This window comes from Vigna unguiculata, chromosome 8 (assembly GCF_037176805.1).
Source record: "Vigna unguiculata cultivar grain cowpea cultivar isolate G323 ecotype 2 chromosome 8, ASM3717680v1, whole genome shotgun sequence".
Taxonomy (NCBI): domain Eukaryota; kingdom Viridiplantae; phylum Streptophyta; class Magnoliopsida; order Fabales; family Fabaceae; genus Vigna; species Vigna unguiculata.
This window is the reverse complement of record NC_140799.1, coordinates 8305837-8321609: the sequence shown is the minus strand read 5'-3', so window position 1 is coordinate 8321609 and position 15773 is coordinate 8305837. Positions and strand designations below refer to the sequence as shown.

General features: G+C 31.5%; 1 protein-coding gene across 1 annotated transcript; it reads left to right on the top strand.

Annotated features, from left to right (window-relative positions):
• Positions 1–3355: 3355 nt before the first annotated feature.
• LOC114195600 (ubiquitin carboxyl-terminal hydrolase 26-like) lies at positions 3356–12565 on the top strand. The gene is made up of 15 exons (XM_085666026.1): positions 3356–3462; positions 3584–3629; positions 4312–4410; positions 4501–5097; positions 5824–6079; positions 6512–7242; positions 7421–7529; positions 8104–8282; positions 8509–8793; positions 8874–9072; positions 9345–9416; positions 9633–9872; positions 11444–11707; positions 11972–12119; positions 12283–12565. The coding sequence occupies exons 3-15, from the start codon at positions 4334–4336 to the stop codon at positions 12375–12377; spliced, it is 3252 nt and encodes a 1083-aa protein (XP_085522152.1). The 5' UTR covers positions 3356–3462; positions 3584–3629; positions 4312–4333; the 3' UTR covers positions 12378–12565.
• The last annotated feature ends 3208 nt before the right edge of the window (positions 12566–15773 follow it).

The window sequence follows — 15773 nt, the reverse complement described above, 5'->3', positions numbered from 1 at the left end:
ATTTGACTATGATTTGGATTGGGTGGAAATTGGTACTAATTCTAAAATTGAATGTTAGGTTATATCTGTTAAATTGATAGTGTGTTCAATCTTCCTTCATGATTGTGATGGTTATAAATGAGATTCGTGTTATGAATTGGTATTTGTGAAATTATCCAGTAGTTGTGTATCTGGTTGTGAAAATGAAAAATTTTACAGATTGAGAATTCACTAAAATTATGTTGAATTTTGATATGCATAATTATGCAAACTCGTTGGACAGGCTACCAATCAGAGTTCTTTGTTTCATGGGTCGTTAGGCGAATTATGAATCAGGGGTTCCTTGACTTGTGTACCCGCTGGATGAGCTAATTTGTCGCTGATCGAGATAATCTTTCTCGTCCAGTGAGCGGATGTGCTCATTGAGCAAGTAATTCAGAACTGGGTTCAAAGATTTACTTTTTCATTATGGAAAGTCTTTAATTATAGAATTGAATTGTTAATGTATTTGAAATGGATGATATATATATATATATATATATATATATATATATATATATATATATATATATATATGAGTGTGGAAATGTGATGTTATGACAATAATTTCAAGGATAAAATCTATATGGAAGTTTAATGTATGCATCAACATAAGGATTCAAATTGAATTGGTATCCTTTATCTAATAACTACTTAAGCTCAAATATAGCAAAGTAGATTATGTGGTGAAGAGAAGAAGGAGGTGCTAGCCATGGGATTCGATCAAGTTTAAGGCGTGAAAGGGATTTGCCTTGCTGATGGTTAGGTGATAACCCCTTGAGGCTAAACTGTACAAAGTTTAGGAACTATTCACAGGTGTAAGCCACTAGGAGATCCATATTCAGATGCATATATCCAGATAGTCGAGTCAATGTCCTCTGTTTGACGAAAAATTCTTGCATTGACTATAAAAATAAATAATGTCTAGTACTTTAAATATGTTACCAGGATGAAGACATACATATCTACACATACCTTGCGTGTTTCAAATTACTAAAACATCTTTAGGTAACCTACAACTTTGTACAGTTTAACCCCTTGAGGCTAAACTGTAGAAAGTTTGGGAACTATTCACAGGTGTAAGCCACTAGGAGATCCATATTCAGATGCATATATCCAGATAGTCGAGTCAATGTCCTCTGTTTGACGAAAAATTCTTACATTGACTATAAAAATAAATAATGTCTAATACTTTAAATATGTTACCAGGATGAAGACGTACATATTTACACATACCTTGCGTGTTTCAAATTACTAAAACATCTTTAGGTAACCTACAAGTTTATATTTATTATTTTTGTTTTAATTCTTAGATTTATGACCCTTATCTTCTTTTTTCTTTCACTACATAATTATTTTGATTATTTATCAATTGTGTAATGTGTTAAAGATTCACAAAATTCTCACGTACATGTATTTTTCTTCTCGTTACAATTTTGATTACACAATTTTTTCATTGTATAATTTGTTCAAATGATGCATTGCATCTCAAAATCACAACTCTCAATGTCATTGAATCAAATAGTTTTTAAAATATTATTTATTTGTTCATATTCTAATATTTAACTTCTCTAATTATTTTAACTAGTGATGTCAATAGGATAGGTAGGATACAAATAGTAGTTCCTCTATACCCTACCCAATGAATAAGTATCTGTCCTGTACTGTTTTCATATCCGTGCGGATATGCGTTATGCAAGTACTTACATATTTTTTTAATATTCACAGATTTTCGCAGATACCTGCGAGTACTTAAAAAATAAAAAATAAAATATTTAACAATATACTTTAACCATAAAATAAAATACAATACAATACATAACATTCATAAATTTCAAACAAAGTCAACATAACCCATTTAAATAGTGTTGGATGAGACTTTAAAAAGAAAGAGAGATTTTATTTTAAAACCAATTAATAAAAAATAAATTATTTAAAATTGATGTGTTAATATTTTAATCATTTTTTAATTTAATTAGAGTATAACAGATACGAATATCCACGGATACAAATACTATGTATCTATATTCACCCCATTAACAAACGAATATAAAAATTACCCATACCCATTATTCACGAATATTCATTTATAATATGCATTTCTAACTTGTACCAAATTTTATTCATAAATATCCTCATATACAAATTGGTTCACATCCTAATTTTAACCTTTAGCTTCATTTTATTTACTCTGAACACTTTTGTTCGATTTTAATTTGAAAGTTATTTTCTGTCTTGTAACAATTTTAATTACACATGTCATTTCAATATTGTTATCAACATATCTAATCATTTTTACATATTTATTTATTTTATAATGATTAAACTTTTATTTAGTTATTACCTGATATCCAAATCTAATAATCTCTTAATTATTTTTTCTGTAATTGTTTGTATAAAAAGATGTTTAATTAATATACCAACAGCAAGAGAATATGTACCACAGAAATACTTGCATACTCATTATTAAAAGACACAAAGATAAAACAAAATTTCATTAAATTAAATATTAACTATGAAAATACATTTGAGGAGAAGTTTTATTTTAAAAAGAGCCACGTGTTCCCACTTCTAACCATTGACCATTCTAAGATAAATGAATAGAAAATGTTAAGAAAATTATAATTTATATTTTTGTAAAAGTAATTATTAAATATTATTAAAGTTATATTTTATTGACAGAACTGTCCAGGTATAATAATATTGTAATTTCTATGAATTAATATAATTGCGACCAATAAATGTTTTAATTATGATAATAAATTGTATTTTAAGCAAAAGGTAATCAAGATTTTTGAATAATATAATTAGTGTAATCAGTAATCATAATATATTTAACTTAGTTAACATTATATAGAATCAAACTTCAATCAGAAAATAATGCTAAACGTATACATAATAATATATTATTTTAAGCGAAAGGTAATTAAGATTTTTGAATAATATAATTAATGTAATCAGTAATCATAATACATTTAACTTAATGAACATTATATAAAATCAAACTTCAATAAGAAAATAATGCTAAACGTATTTATAATAATATATTTAAAACACATAAAATTAATTTCAATAAAACTAATTAAAATTTAAAAAAGGCAATTAAAGTTTGTTTATATAATTTAGTTTTAAAATCTCATATGACATAACTGATCAAATATAACATCATCATCAAATATATATTAATTTACTCTTTTTAGTTTAAAATCATAATGACAAGAATAATTTTGATGAATTGAGATTGAAAAATTAAGAAGATTTTGATTAACCTCTTTCGTATACCTAAGTGAGAGGGAAAAAAGCGTGACTCAAAATTGACTCATTATTTCACTCTTTCATGTTCAGTTACATGGCCCAACACAAATCAATTGTCCCTTTCTCTCTTTTCACTCTCTCTCACAGACTCTTCATCTTCTTCCACCATTCCTTCTTCTTCTGTCAAAGGTAAAAAATTCTATTAACAAAGAACAACAGTTATCAACTATTATTGCTCAAAACAAATTTAAAAATAAATTCATTTTGTAATTCTCTTGTTTCTCACTTCCTTTCTTTATTTTTTTTTCAGTGATTCTTGATCTTCCAGTTCAGAGCAGTTCCTCCTTTTTTCGCAGGTAACGTCACATCCACGTTTTCTGATTTTCTCTGCCTTGGTGTAGTAATTTCAGGATAATGTTGTTGCGATTGTTGATTAACGTTATTGTTGATGTTTTTTTTTTGTTTTTTGTTTTTTAATTGAATCGTACGCGTGTTTTTTATTTCGTTGTGTCTTCGTTTCTCTGTTGATTTTTATTTGGCTGGTTAAAATTGGTAGGGTTCTTTTAAGCTGTTTGTGATATTTATGTAATTTGATTTATTTTTTCTGCTTCTGGTGTGCAATGAATACTGATGATGAAGAAGTGAAGTTAGGATAATGTGTTTGCGTACATGCACAAATATAGCTACTTCTCGTGTAATTTGTTTTTTGTGAAATTTTGGGTTTATTCGTTTGTAATGATAGCTGTTAGGTAACTGCGTTTGCATATTTTGAATTCGTTGAAAGTATGTTCTGTATGAACATTTTCCTGTGCTGTAGTTTGAATTTTGAGTTGCATTCTTGGCACACTAATAATAATTGGTGTTGGGTCATGAAATTTTGATCGCAGAACTACCTACATAGATTGAACAAGTTTAACTATCTGTTGATACAGTTTGGTTCAATGTTGAGAGTTAAAATAGTGATGAGGGACTACTGTCTTAATTCATTTCATTTGCTTTTGAATCAAGGAAATTAGTTGCTGCAGTCCTTTTTTTCAGGGTTAGGCTTATTTGTTGTACAATGACTAGACCAACAACTCGAAATAAAAATAAAAGGCAGAAACATGGGGATGACGATGGCATTTCTGAAATATTGAGGTACTACTATCCAAAATTCTTTGGTTTTTTTAGCTTGTGAAACATAAATAGATTAGAGCAGATTGTTTACTTTACATGTTTATTGTGTAGGAAAATTCATAAAACAGGAGCAGTGACTGAAGATGATATGAGCCAACTGTATATGATTTGGAAACCAGTCTGTTCAGGCTGCCGTGTTAATACTAAAGACAACCCAAATTGCTTTTGTGCATTGGTTCCGCCTCCAAATGGTACTCGGAAGTCTGGTTTATGGCAGAAGATGTCTGACATTCTTGAAAGTCTTGGCCCTGATCCAACAACAGATCTTCGTGCTTCTGATTGTTCACCTGCTGGTCTGACAAATCTTGGTGCAACATGTTATGCCAACAGCATACTACAGTGCTTGTACATGAATAAATATTTTCGTCAAGGCATATTTTCTGTAGAACCTGATCTTTTAAAGCAACAACCAGTGTTAGATCAATTGACTCGGCTTTTTGTACAATTGCATGCTAGTAAAAAGTCTTTCGTAGATTCTTCCCCATTTGTTAAAACACTGGAGTTAGACAATGGAGTGCAGCAGGATAGCCATGAATTCCTGACATTGCTTTTGTCACTACTTGAGCGTTGTTTGAGCCATTCCAAAATTGCTAAAGCAAGAACAATTGTTCAAGATCTTTTCCGAGGGACTGTGTCTCATGTGACAACGTAAGAATCAGTGCTTATGGGTAACTTATTGAACTATATGCAATACTTTTTTCCTACTAATTTTAATTTTGACGGGGTGGCCCTGATGAAGTATTATAGATTTGTCAAAAAATTTGATTTTTTTTTCTTATATTTTTAATCCATCCCTTTCCCACTCCTTAAACATACAGGAAAATGCCCAAAAAACTATTTAGTTTCTGTTGCTTACATGTAAAATACATTTGTGTTTAGTTTCTGTTGACTCCTTCTGCAAGATGCAAATTGCATTTGTTTTCCCTGACAATGTATTTGATGTTACTAAACCACGCTTCTGATTATATTTTTCTTACTAAATTGGCTGTCACATTTTTCTTTGAGCACCGTTGGTACTGGTTCTTCATAATCCTTTTCTCGTTGTTGGTCAAAAGCTAATATGAATTGGCACTGATTTGGACAGAGGCCATGACAGTGATGCATACACAGCAGCACAACAAAATTTGATCTGTCCATGTAATTTTTGTAGTATCTTATTGTGTTCCGTGTAACATGAAGTGTTTGGCACGTTTCCAATGCTGCCTTTCTTGAAGTGTCAATGCTTTATATGTCACTTGTGAATCTGGTATATCGTGATCAAATGTTACCAAATAAGTTTTTTATACTTCTACATTCATATTATATATGCACGTGGCCTTTGGTAGTTGTATTTATGACTGTTACACATTTCTTAATTTTATCTTTGATTTGTAGGTGTTCGCAATGTGGAAGAGAATCTGAAGCTTCTTCCAAAATGGAAGACTTCTATGGGTTAGAGTTGAATATCAAGGGATTGAAAGATTTAGATGAAAGCCTAGATGATTACCTCGCCATTGAAGAGCTCCATGGAGATAATCAATATTTTTGTGGGTCATGTAAAACAAGAGTCGATGCTACACGCAGCATCAAGCTCTGTACATTACCTGATGTACTTAATTTTCAACTTAAACGTTATGTCTTCCTTCCACAGGTATTAGGAAAAAACATGAATTATTATTGAGAGCACTACAGAACAAAATGCTGTCTGCATTTTTTGATGGTTTACATATTCTTTATTGTATTAGGTTGACAATGAGGGAACTTACTAAAAGAATAAATATTCCATTACAGAATTTAAAAAACAAATGAAATTGATTTACTTAGGAAAACCTTGCAGGATGTATTTTGAAATTATTTTTTTGGGTAGTGATCTTGGAAGAGTAGTTTTCCCAAGATAGAGACTGTTTTAATGATTACATGGCTTTTCTTTCTTTGGGTATTTACATGTAACAGTGGTTTCTTATTTTATTATTCCACCCTGTGTAACTTTTTATCTTCTTTATGCCTGTGGAGTAAATCTTATTTTCTGTAACACAATTTCTTTCTGATATTTTTTGTCCTGTATTTTTCGATTTCATTGCAGAATACAATGAAGAAGAAAGTTACTTCTGCATTTTCATTTCCAGCTGAACTTGATATGCACGCTAGATTGTCTGAGCCATCTCAGTTTGAGTTGATATATGACTTGTCAGCTGTACTGATTCACAAAGGCACTGCTGTTAATAGTGGTCATTACATTGCCCATATCAAGGATGAAAACACTGGGCAATGGTGGGAATTTGATGATGAGAAGGTTACTAACTTGGGTTGTCATCCATTTGGAGAAGGAGCTTCATCTTTTACTTCTAAATCTGTTAAGATGGACGCACTTCATTCTAATTGCTCTGAAGCAATGCTAGCTGACGGTAATGGTATAGATGCTCCTCATTCACAATCTTCACTTGTGGAGATATTTACATCTGATGAGGCATACATGTTGATGTACCATCTTAGGCATAGAAAAAATGTTGATGAAAAGGGGGACATGGTTTATGGTGCTAACTTTAAAGAAGCAGATCACAATGCAGTTACTGCACAAGACAGTGCTTGTATCCCTTCTCATCTTTGTGACGAGATTCAAAATTTTAATGCCACATATCTTGATTCTTGCAACCAGTACAAACACAGGAAAGCATTAGAACTAAGTTGTATCGATGAGAGGAGACAGGAAGTTCGATCTATTTTAGCTGAATCTCCCACCCAACCACTAGAGCAACCGTCTTTTTGGATCTGTAGTGAATGGCTTCGCCAGTGGGCTGACTCTATTGTTGTGACGTTAGTGCACATTTTCTATTGCATTTTTTTACATTAAACATTAGAGGTTTTATTTTGTTTATTATTTGTATCAAAGGTCAATTTTTCATGTCTTTAGATCTAGTGTTCCTTCTACCAATTATTGTAGGTAGGATTATTTCACTTAACGAATAGGTTACTTACATCTTAATGTTAACAGTGCTCTTGACAATACACCTATCCAATGTTCACATGGGAAAGTTCCAGTGTCTAAGGTTACCTCAATGAAGCGATTATCTTCTAAAGCTTGGGATAAATTATTGACTAAGGTAACCTGGCATATCTTAAGTACATGATTCCTTCTTTTTTTAGTCTCCTTGTGTTATCATATCCTACATTGATTCTGTCACTCTTGAAATCAATATGAAAAAGAATGGTAATTTAGCATGGTAAAGAATACATTGGATCGTAATTGTTTGTGTTTCTCTTTTACACACTGTGATAGCTAATACTACTAGGAGTTATATAAAAGGATTTATCAGAGGGAGAATTAATAGTAGAAAACTAGTATCCCATAAGCGAGTTAATTTGCAGCATTAGCAGGCTGTTTTCATTATGAAATGCCAAGTTTACCTTGTTCTTATTGGACTTTAGCAAGAAAATTGTTGTCATATGTGTGTCTGAAGGAGGACTCGAGGAGTAACATTTAAATAAATGATAATTTTTGTGAACTGGGCATTACATTGTACTAAAAATGAAACGAAGTTTAAGCATCTGTTGAGAGATTTAGTTACTGTTGATTTTTTGTCATAATTTATGGTTTATTCATATGTATCACCTCATATTTTTCCATTGTTGCAAAATAATTATTTACATATTCATTTATTGGCTGGTGAAATTCAGTATGGTGGGGGGCCAACTCTTTCTCACAATGACTGCTGTTGGGATTGTCTGATCGAAGGGGCACAGAATGTGGTGTCAGCTGACTCCTATCGGGATCAAAGAGAATCATTGAAGCAATTTGCACGGGATATTCTCAATGGAAATTATGAAGATGGAATGTACTATGTGTCTAGACCATGGTAAGACTGAAATTCTTTTTTCCTGCCAGTTCTGCTTCTTTAGAAAGGGGTAAGAGGTGGTGTGGATAAGTGCTCTGTTTCATTATGAAATAGTAAAATTTGCCTAGTCTTAGAGAAACCTGTCACCTGTTTGCTCAGTTTTAATATCCTTGCATTATCTTTCCTTGTCTGTTAAGATATTTCAAAAAATATTAAAACTTTTATTCTGATGAGTTTAAATTTTTAGGTTGCAGCAGTGGTTGAAAAGAAAAGTTGGTGATGCTCCATCTGAAGCTGATGCTGGACCAACAACATCTATTTGTTGTCCACATGGACAACTTAGGCCTGATCAAGCTGTTGGGGCCAAGCGGTTGCTTGTTCCTGAGGGTTTCTGGTTTTTCTTATATAAAGATGCCATTACTGTAAAAACAGATGATCCTCTCGGTTGCCGTGCTTTTCCTGTAGGCTCAAGTGAATGTTTGCAATGCCGTGATGAAATATCTAAAGAGGCTTGCTTTGAGGACTCTATGAGGTGATTGTTTTCTGTACATTTTCTATTAGTGTAGAAAGTGGCATAGCAAATTTTGAAGTGAATTTATTTTCATGACGCAGATTAGTAAAACAAATGCAACGACAAAATCATGAGAAGTTATTTGTTGGTAAAAGTATGCCACTTTCATTACATTGCAAGTATTTCTTAGTTCCTTCATCGTGGATTTCGAAATGGAGAAATTACATTAATTTGGCCGTCAAGAATTCTGATACACCTGAAACTTTGGATGGGGTAATTGATTCACTGATGTGTGTAAAGGTATCTTCTGTTGTTATGCTATGTGCATCTGTCTTTTTGTCTCAGTTTATTATACTACTTACTAGCGCTTTGTTAAATTTGAGTTTTCTTTTTAGGTGTGCAATTATTTTGAGAATAGTAACTTTGAAAAATTGTCATGTCATACATGTTAGGGATTTAGTTGTGTATCTCTTACTCTTTTTATTTTACTGTGATTTGTTGTCATGTATATGCCATCTTTAATCCATAGCAATTTCATGATGAATTTTGTTTCCCCTTTTTTGTGTCTTCAGCACTCACAGCTCGTAGAAAGGCCTCCTGAACTGATTTATAGACGTGGTGTTATAATCTCAAGAGAATCTTCTGTAAGTTAGAATTATTAAAGGAATTTTTACAATATAGTCAGTCAAGTGACGTGCACATGCAAGCTTGCAGTTTTATCTCATTGTTTAGTTAGCTGAAATTAAATTCAGTATTTTAAGTATGCTTTAAATCCTGTTTTGCTCTCTCCATTTTCACTATGTTACTTAAGTGTGTTTTCCGTCTCTCAGTTTTATAATTATTCACTTTGTTGATTCTAGGTAGATGGCTTAACCATCATATCTGAGAATGATTGGAAGTGCTTCTGTGAAGAATGGAGTGGTATTGAGACCAAAGGAATATCCGCAAGAATTGAGAATGTTAATGATTTGGAAGATGCTTTGAACGGATCCTGCAAAGAGATGCCTATATGTGAGGATCAACTTGATCCTTGGGATAAAGTGAATAATGGAAGTGGGAAGGGAGTGAATAGACAACTTGTGATTAAGACTAGTCCTGAGGTAATCCAAAATCTCTGCCACGATCTGTTGTATGTGCTATTCTGCCTCTGCTCCTAATATTTATCAATTGACGCTAATTATCATAAGCTACTATCTAAAGGATTCTAACAACCTCACGGTGTTCATTTTGTTCCTAATTTTAGAGAGTAACGTAGATTTCCATCTTATGTATATTTTTCCAGATTGTGCATGATATCTCTTTTTTTGACACATAGAAAACCCCTCAAGTGTTTAACACTATTATATTGTGCACGTGAATTTTACTGAATTGTTCCTAAAATGTCCACTTCATCTTCTACAAAGACTCCAATGTTCTCCTTCTCTTCTGCATTTCCAACCCGTAAATGAGGACTGTCTCATCTTTGGCCCTTCTTCCGCTTTCCCTAGGGATCCTTTATCTTTGGCCCTTCTGCCTTAATGCTTCTGCTGTTGCCTAAATACTCATTTACTATTTTGGATCAAAGGAAAAAGTTGTAGTCGTAGTAGGAGCCAAAAAATAACTTGCTTTGGTACTATGTAACCCATCTTCATCATTATGTTAAACCCTTTTATCAATTTTAGGAACCTTATCATTAAATAAACAAACCACTAGATAAGAGTCGATAATAAACAAAATAAAACCCAATCAACCAATAGGATCCACCGAACAAATGGAGCATGTATTATTATGGAATAGTAAACAAAGAACTGCAATATTCCCTGCCAAATAAATTCCTTTGCCCAAACACGAGATGAAAATTGTAAGTTGTGTTTGGACGTAACTGAGTTTCAATTCAAATTAATGAAAATTTCTATAGGAGTACTCAACCGAGAATGGTCATGAGGCTGACACTGGCAGCAGGGAAGGCCTCAATGAGGGAGTGTGATGGCTGGGCACTGAGGTGGCATCATTCTATTTAGGGAGTGGAAGCTTCCTGTTGTGCAAACTTTTCAAAGATGTGGGTTTTGGGCTTGTGGTTTAGTGAGAGCAATACTTTTTAGTTTTCACAGAAAGAAGAAAACCATATTCTCATTTGACAAAAAAATTTAAATCATAACTTGATGCCGTTTCATTAAGAGGTGGCAGTGTGACGCAAAAAAAATGGAGGTTTATCGGGTACAACTGTTTAAAAACGGGTGCAAGTGTATTTTACCTTTTTTTTAAAAAACATCTGCACAGGAAATGGTGGGAACAAGTTGAACAAATTTATCAAATAATCTAATATGGTGGAAATGGTGTTTAGTTCACCTTGACTTGAAAGACGTCCTTGTTTTTACTAGTTTTCCTGTTAGATATTTTCAGCAAATGCATACCACTATAACCCTTTGGTTTTTGTATGTAGTGCATGTTTCTGAATGAAGACCATCGTATCTTCAATAAGCAACTTTCAGATGTGTTTGTGTTACTTCTGAAAATATGTTGTACTTTAGTTAATAATTGTCTAGTTCTATTTTATTTGGCATGGTCTATGTCACTTCCAGTCCATATTTGCTCCCGCTGAGCAGATAACTTTAACCTACATATGTTGAAAGTAGAAACTTCTCTGTTTTGTTTTAATTTGAACTATAATCCTCCTTCTCTTAATATGCAGGTTTGTGAAAGTTGCATTGGAGAAAAGGAAAGTTTTGAGTTATTGCAGAAACTTAACTATAGCGATAAGGACATTAGTGTAATTCTTGTCCATGGAAAGGAGGTCCCAAAATCTGTCTTGGATGCTGCAAAGCGCTTTGTTGAAACAGATAGGAGGGTTTCTAAACGTTCTCGGAAGATGAAAAATGAGAGTTCAATTAGCCTTAAAGTTTCTGCTTCAACATCAATTTACCAACTGAAAATGATGATATGGGAATCCTTTGGGGCAAGTCAAATTTGTTTTATATGTTTATCATTACACTCATCATATATGTTATGAGTTTTTTGTTTATTTAAAAGCATTGCACATCAAGGTGAACTGAAACTGACATGGATGTTTAATAGAAATTAGCATAGCGTACTAAACTGAAAATAGAATGGGATGAGAAAAACCACTTTGAATAAATTTCCATGTATATGTTGCTGCAATCAATGTAGTGCTTCATAATGTATAATTTGTTTTTTCTACATGTGGTAATTGTCCTTGCAGGTTGTCAAGGAAAACCAGATACTACAAAAAGGCGATAGGAGAATTGATGTTGATAACGAACATATGACGCTTGCAGATGTTAATATACTTGCTGGAGATCAGATTATTGTGAGAGACTCTCAGATCCATGAAAATCGAGATATTGCAGGCATGTTATTTGATACTGCTTCTTGATTAGCTTTTACTTTCATATACTCTTATAGCCTCGATACTTTTATCTTCTTCTTTCGTTTTGTCATTCTGTATGTTTTTGTTATTTCAGTGATTTTGAGTTCTTAACGTATAAACATTGTCATATTTGTATTTTGCAGAAGAGCTTTGTGATGAGGTAATGGAAACGCAGCGTACCGAGACAGGATTTCGTGGAACACTCTTGACGTCAAATTTTTCATCTCAGGTGGTTTAGGAAACAAACTTTTAGTTAACATTTATTGCTGTATATATATATATATAAGTTCTGAATGGAAAATTTTGAGTGAGAAAAAGGAGTGTACTAAGATACAACCATGTAAATTCATCTGGACCTTACACAGCGTTGAATGCAAATTTTGTGTGCGTGAGAGAGCAAATGCTCAAAGGTTGAAGGCACTGTCACTTACATTGTGCAGAGTACATCAATCCTTTCTAGTTAATTCGATATCAAACCTGAGGCTAACATCTTCATATGTTTGGCATAACTTTTCCTTTTTGAAGTTAAAATTTTAAAAATAGTTGTTATTTAGGGTTTAAAAGTAAATTAGTTTTAGTTTGAACGAAATTAAAAGTTGTCACCTTTCTACTCCTTTTGTATTTCAGATTTTAAATGCATTCTGGATTGCATAATATGAAATACAAATATATTTTGAATGGTATAATTTGCCATATAAATATTTTTTGAAATATAAAAAATTGTATATTGTAAAATATAAAATAAAAATATATATTTTAGACATAGAGGAATGACGCTCTGAAGTGAAATTTTGTGTATGCTAATGTGTATTTGTTGGTTTTCGTTGTTGAATGCTGGTTTTTTTTCAGATTTTCAACTTAGTATCAATTAGTTTCATTCCATTGTGCTTTACTTTTTTTTTTCAATTATTTACAAAAAGTAACTTGTTATAACTGGTAAAAGTAATTGGTTCACTATATATAGTTGGTTAATACGTCAATCCTTAAACTCGCACTAAACTATATAGCTATTTTTGTAAGTTATTTAAGTAATTTTTTGTATATTTTTTTCAATGTAGCTTATCTTAGAAGTTTAGAGTATGTTTGACGTGTTTCAATTGTTTCTGTTTGTCTCTTATCCCTTCTCTTGGTTTAGTTTGCTATATTTGTTGAGCTAACCTTAAACAATGTTTTTAGCTTTTGGACAAATGAAAAGTTTCTTAAAATCGTTATATGATCCTTAAAATTGAATATGATATTTTAACCATTTTGCAGACTAGGCAGATTATAAAAATATTTATTCACATGAGATTATTTAAAAAATCTTCTAAAACCACAATTCAATAATCATTCTTGTTTCTTTTTCTCATTTGGTATCAAAGGCCAACCTCTAACTATTCAACACTTGATTTTGTCCAGAAGAAAAAAAAAATTCTAACATGAAAAACAAAGACAACTTGATGCAGCATTCTTCTTCTTCACAAGACCATCAACATCAAGTTCACACAATATTAAACTTTGGAATATTATTACAGAACGAGAACTTAAGATACTAGAAGAACATTCGATAAAGGATGACTTAAATATCGTACAAATCAAGGTATATTCTTATTTATGTTTTATCTTAACATGAAGACATCGAAGAAAATATGAGACTCCTTAAAAATAAATTATAAAGAAAATGAAAATGTTCAATTAAGGAAGTTACTCCTTTATCTAGACAATGTGAAAGTTTCAAGAGGACGAAATTGGGATAATGCAAGTTCTTCTAAATGGTCTAGAAGCTCTTAAACACACTTAAGATGCATGGATAGGATGATTTTAATAAGTTTTAAATAAATAAATGTTGATATATTTTGGTCCCTAAATTTTAAAAATGAATAAATATAGTCTTTTTAACCTAACGACATTAATTCTATGTCAAACATTGTAAACCGCCTAAACGTCAGCCTGAAACACCGTTTGACACATCCAAAAAAATCAATTCAATTCGGTTAGGATGACTATATTTATTCATTTTTAAAGTTTGGGAATCAAATTGTATCAAAGTTTGGAATACAGACGAATTTCATTTTCATATCAAAGTTTAGAGACTAATATATTTAAATCATAAATAAAATACTTTTTGTAGGATAGAAATTACATCACTTTTAATTTTTAGAATTAGAATTTTTTTTTTTGTTTAACTAGTGCAAATAGTAATTTTGTATTTGAATATTTAACCTTAACAAAAGTTCTTAGGAACATTGGATGGCTAAGAAGCAAAAACTATATTGAAAACATGCATGCTTAAGGAAGCCCAGCATAATACCCAATCAAGGAGTAAAGTGTCAAGGAGAAGTTTAAGTATGTTAAGTGTGAATTAAGCATGGAAAGTTTGAGTCAAGCATGATAAACATGTATCTTATCTTAACTACTGATGTAGATCTAGGTTTTCAATTTTGAAATTTTAATTTCACCCTCTTTTGATTAGACAAATTTTGGTCAACAAATAGGATGCTAGATCTAAAATTTGTATTTGATTCCAAGGCAATTTCATTTAGCTTAGAAATTTCATATCCAAAGGCTATAAACAATTAACACTTCTCTTTGTAAAGGACTTTGGAATACTAAATGAATTGAAAAAGTTTCTTAAAGTTCTCTTATAGAAAGAGTCTTATCTACATTATTGGATCAAGTGATGACTTCATCAACAATTATCTTGGAACTCCTCCAAGTGTTAGAATATCTTGTATCAACTTTATAAGTTTTTCTTTCCATTTTCTCTCTTTATTTTCTTTTAATATTATGGAATACACTTTGTCTTATCTTCTTTCTTGTTCATGTTTGTTCTTGTTATTATATGATCATGTTTATCTCTTTCTCTTGCATACAAATTTTCACACTTATATAATCCTATTGGATTGAATTCATGTCCAAAGGTGAGCATTCGTAATATCCATGTTTTCTAAATCTTAAAAATATAAAACCAATCAAGTTTTTAAACACTACAAGTACAAAAAGAAGGATAAGACAAATGATTATTATGAGTGCATTAAGCTTTGACATATGAGAGGTGAATGTTGCAAGATTAGGAGTGAAAACCTTACCATAAGTAAAAGAGTATAGTGATCATGTGATAAGTTTCAAACTTTGAGGAAAGCATAAATGGGTTAAACAAAGAGCAAGTCAATCAATGATTTATGGTAGACATAGAAGCACACATTGATGTAATCTTTCAACCATAATTTCTTTTTGAAAAATTTAAGTTATCCTTTTAGAAAGAGGAAGAAATTTATATGAAACTTTGTCACAATTATTATACTCTCTCGAAAAAATACATAAAGCTTAAACAAAAATTTAAATATGTTTTTTGTTGAAAATGAAAAGCTTAAAAGGATAAACTAATTTTGAAAAGAGTAAAACATTCCCCGAATCAATCATAGACAATTTATCTATTTGAAATAAATAATCTGAAAAAAGAAATGATTTGTTTAAAAAAGTTATTTTGGGAGATTTTATGAGAGCTTTGAGGATCATAACAGGTTTTTCAACAAATCTCAACATCTTAAGGTTAAGTTTGGTGCGAGATTAGATCATATAAATCGCATACATTCCTTGTTAGTTTCAAAATGAATCACATGTAACCTATGTGGAAAATCGAGATATCCATGTA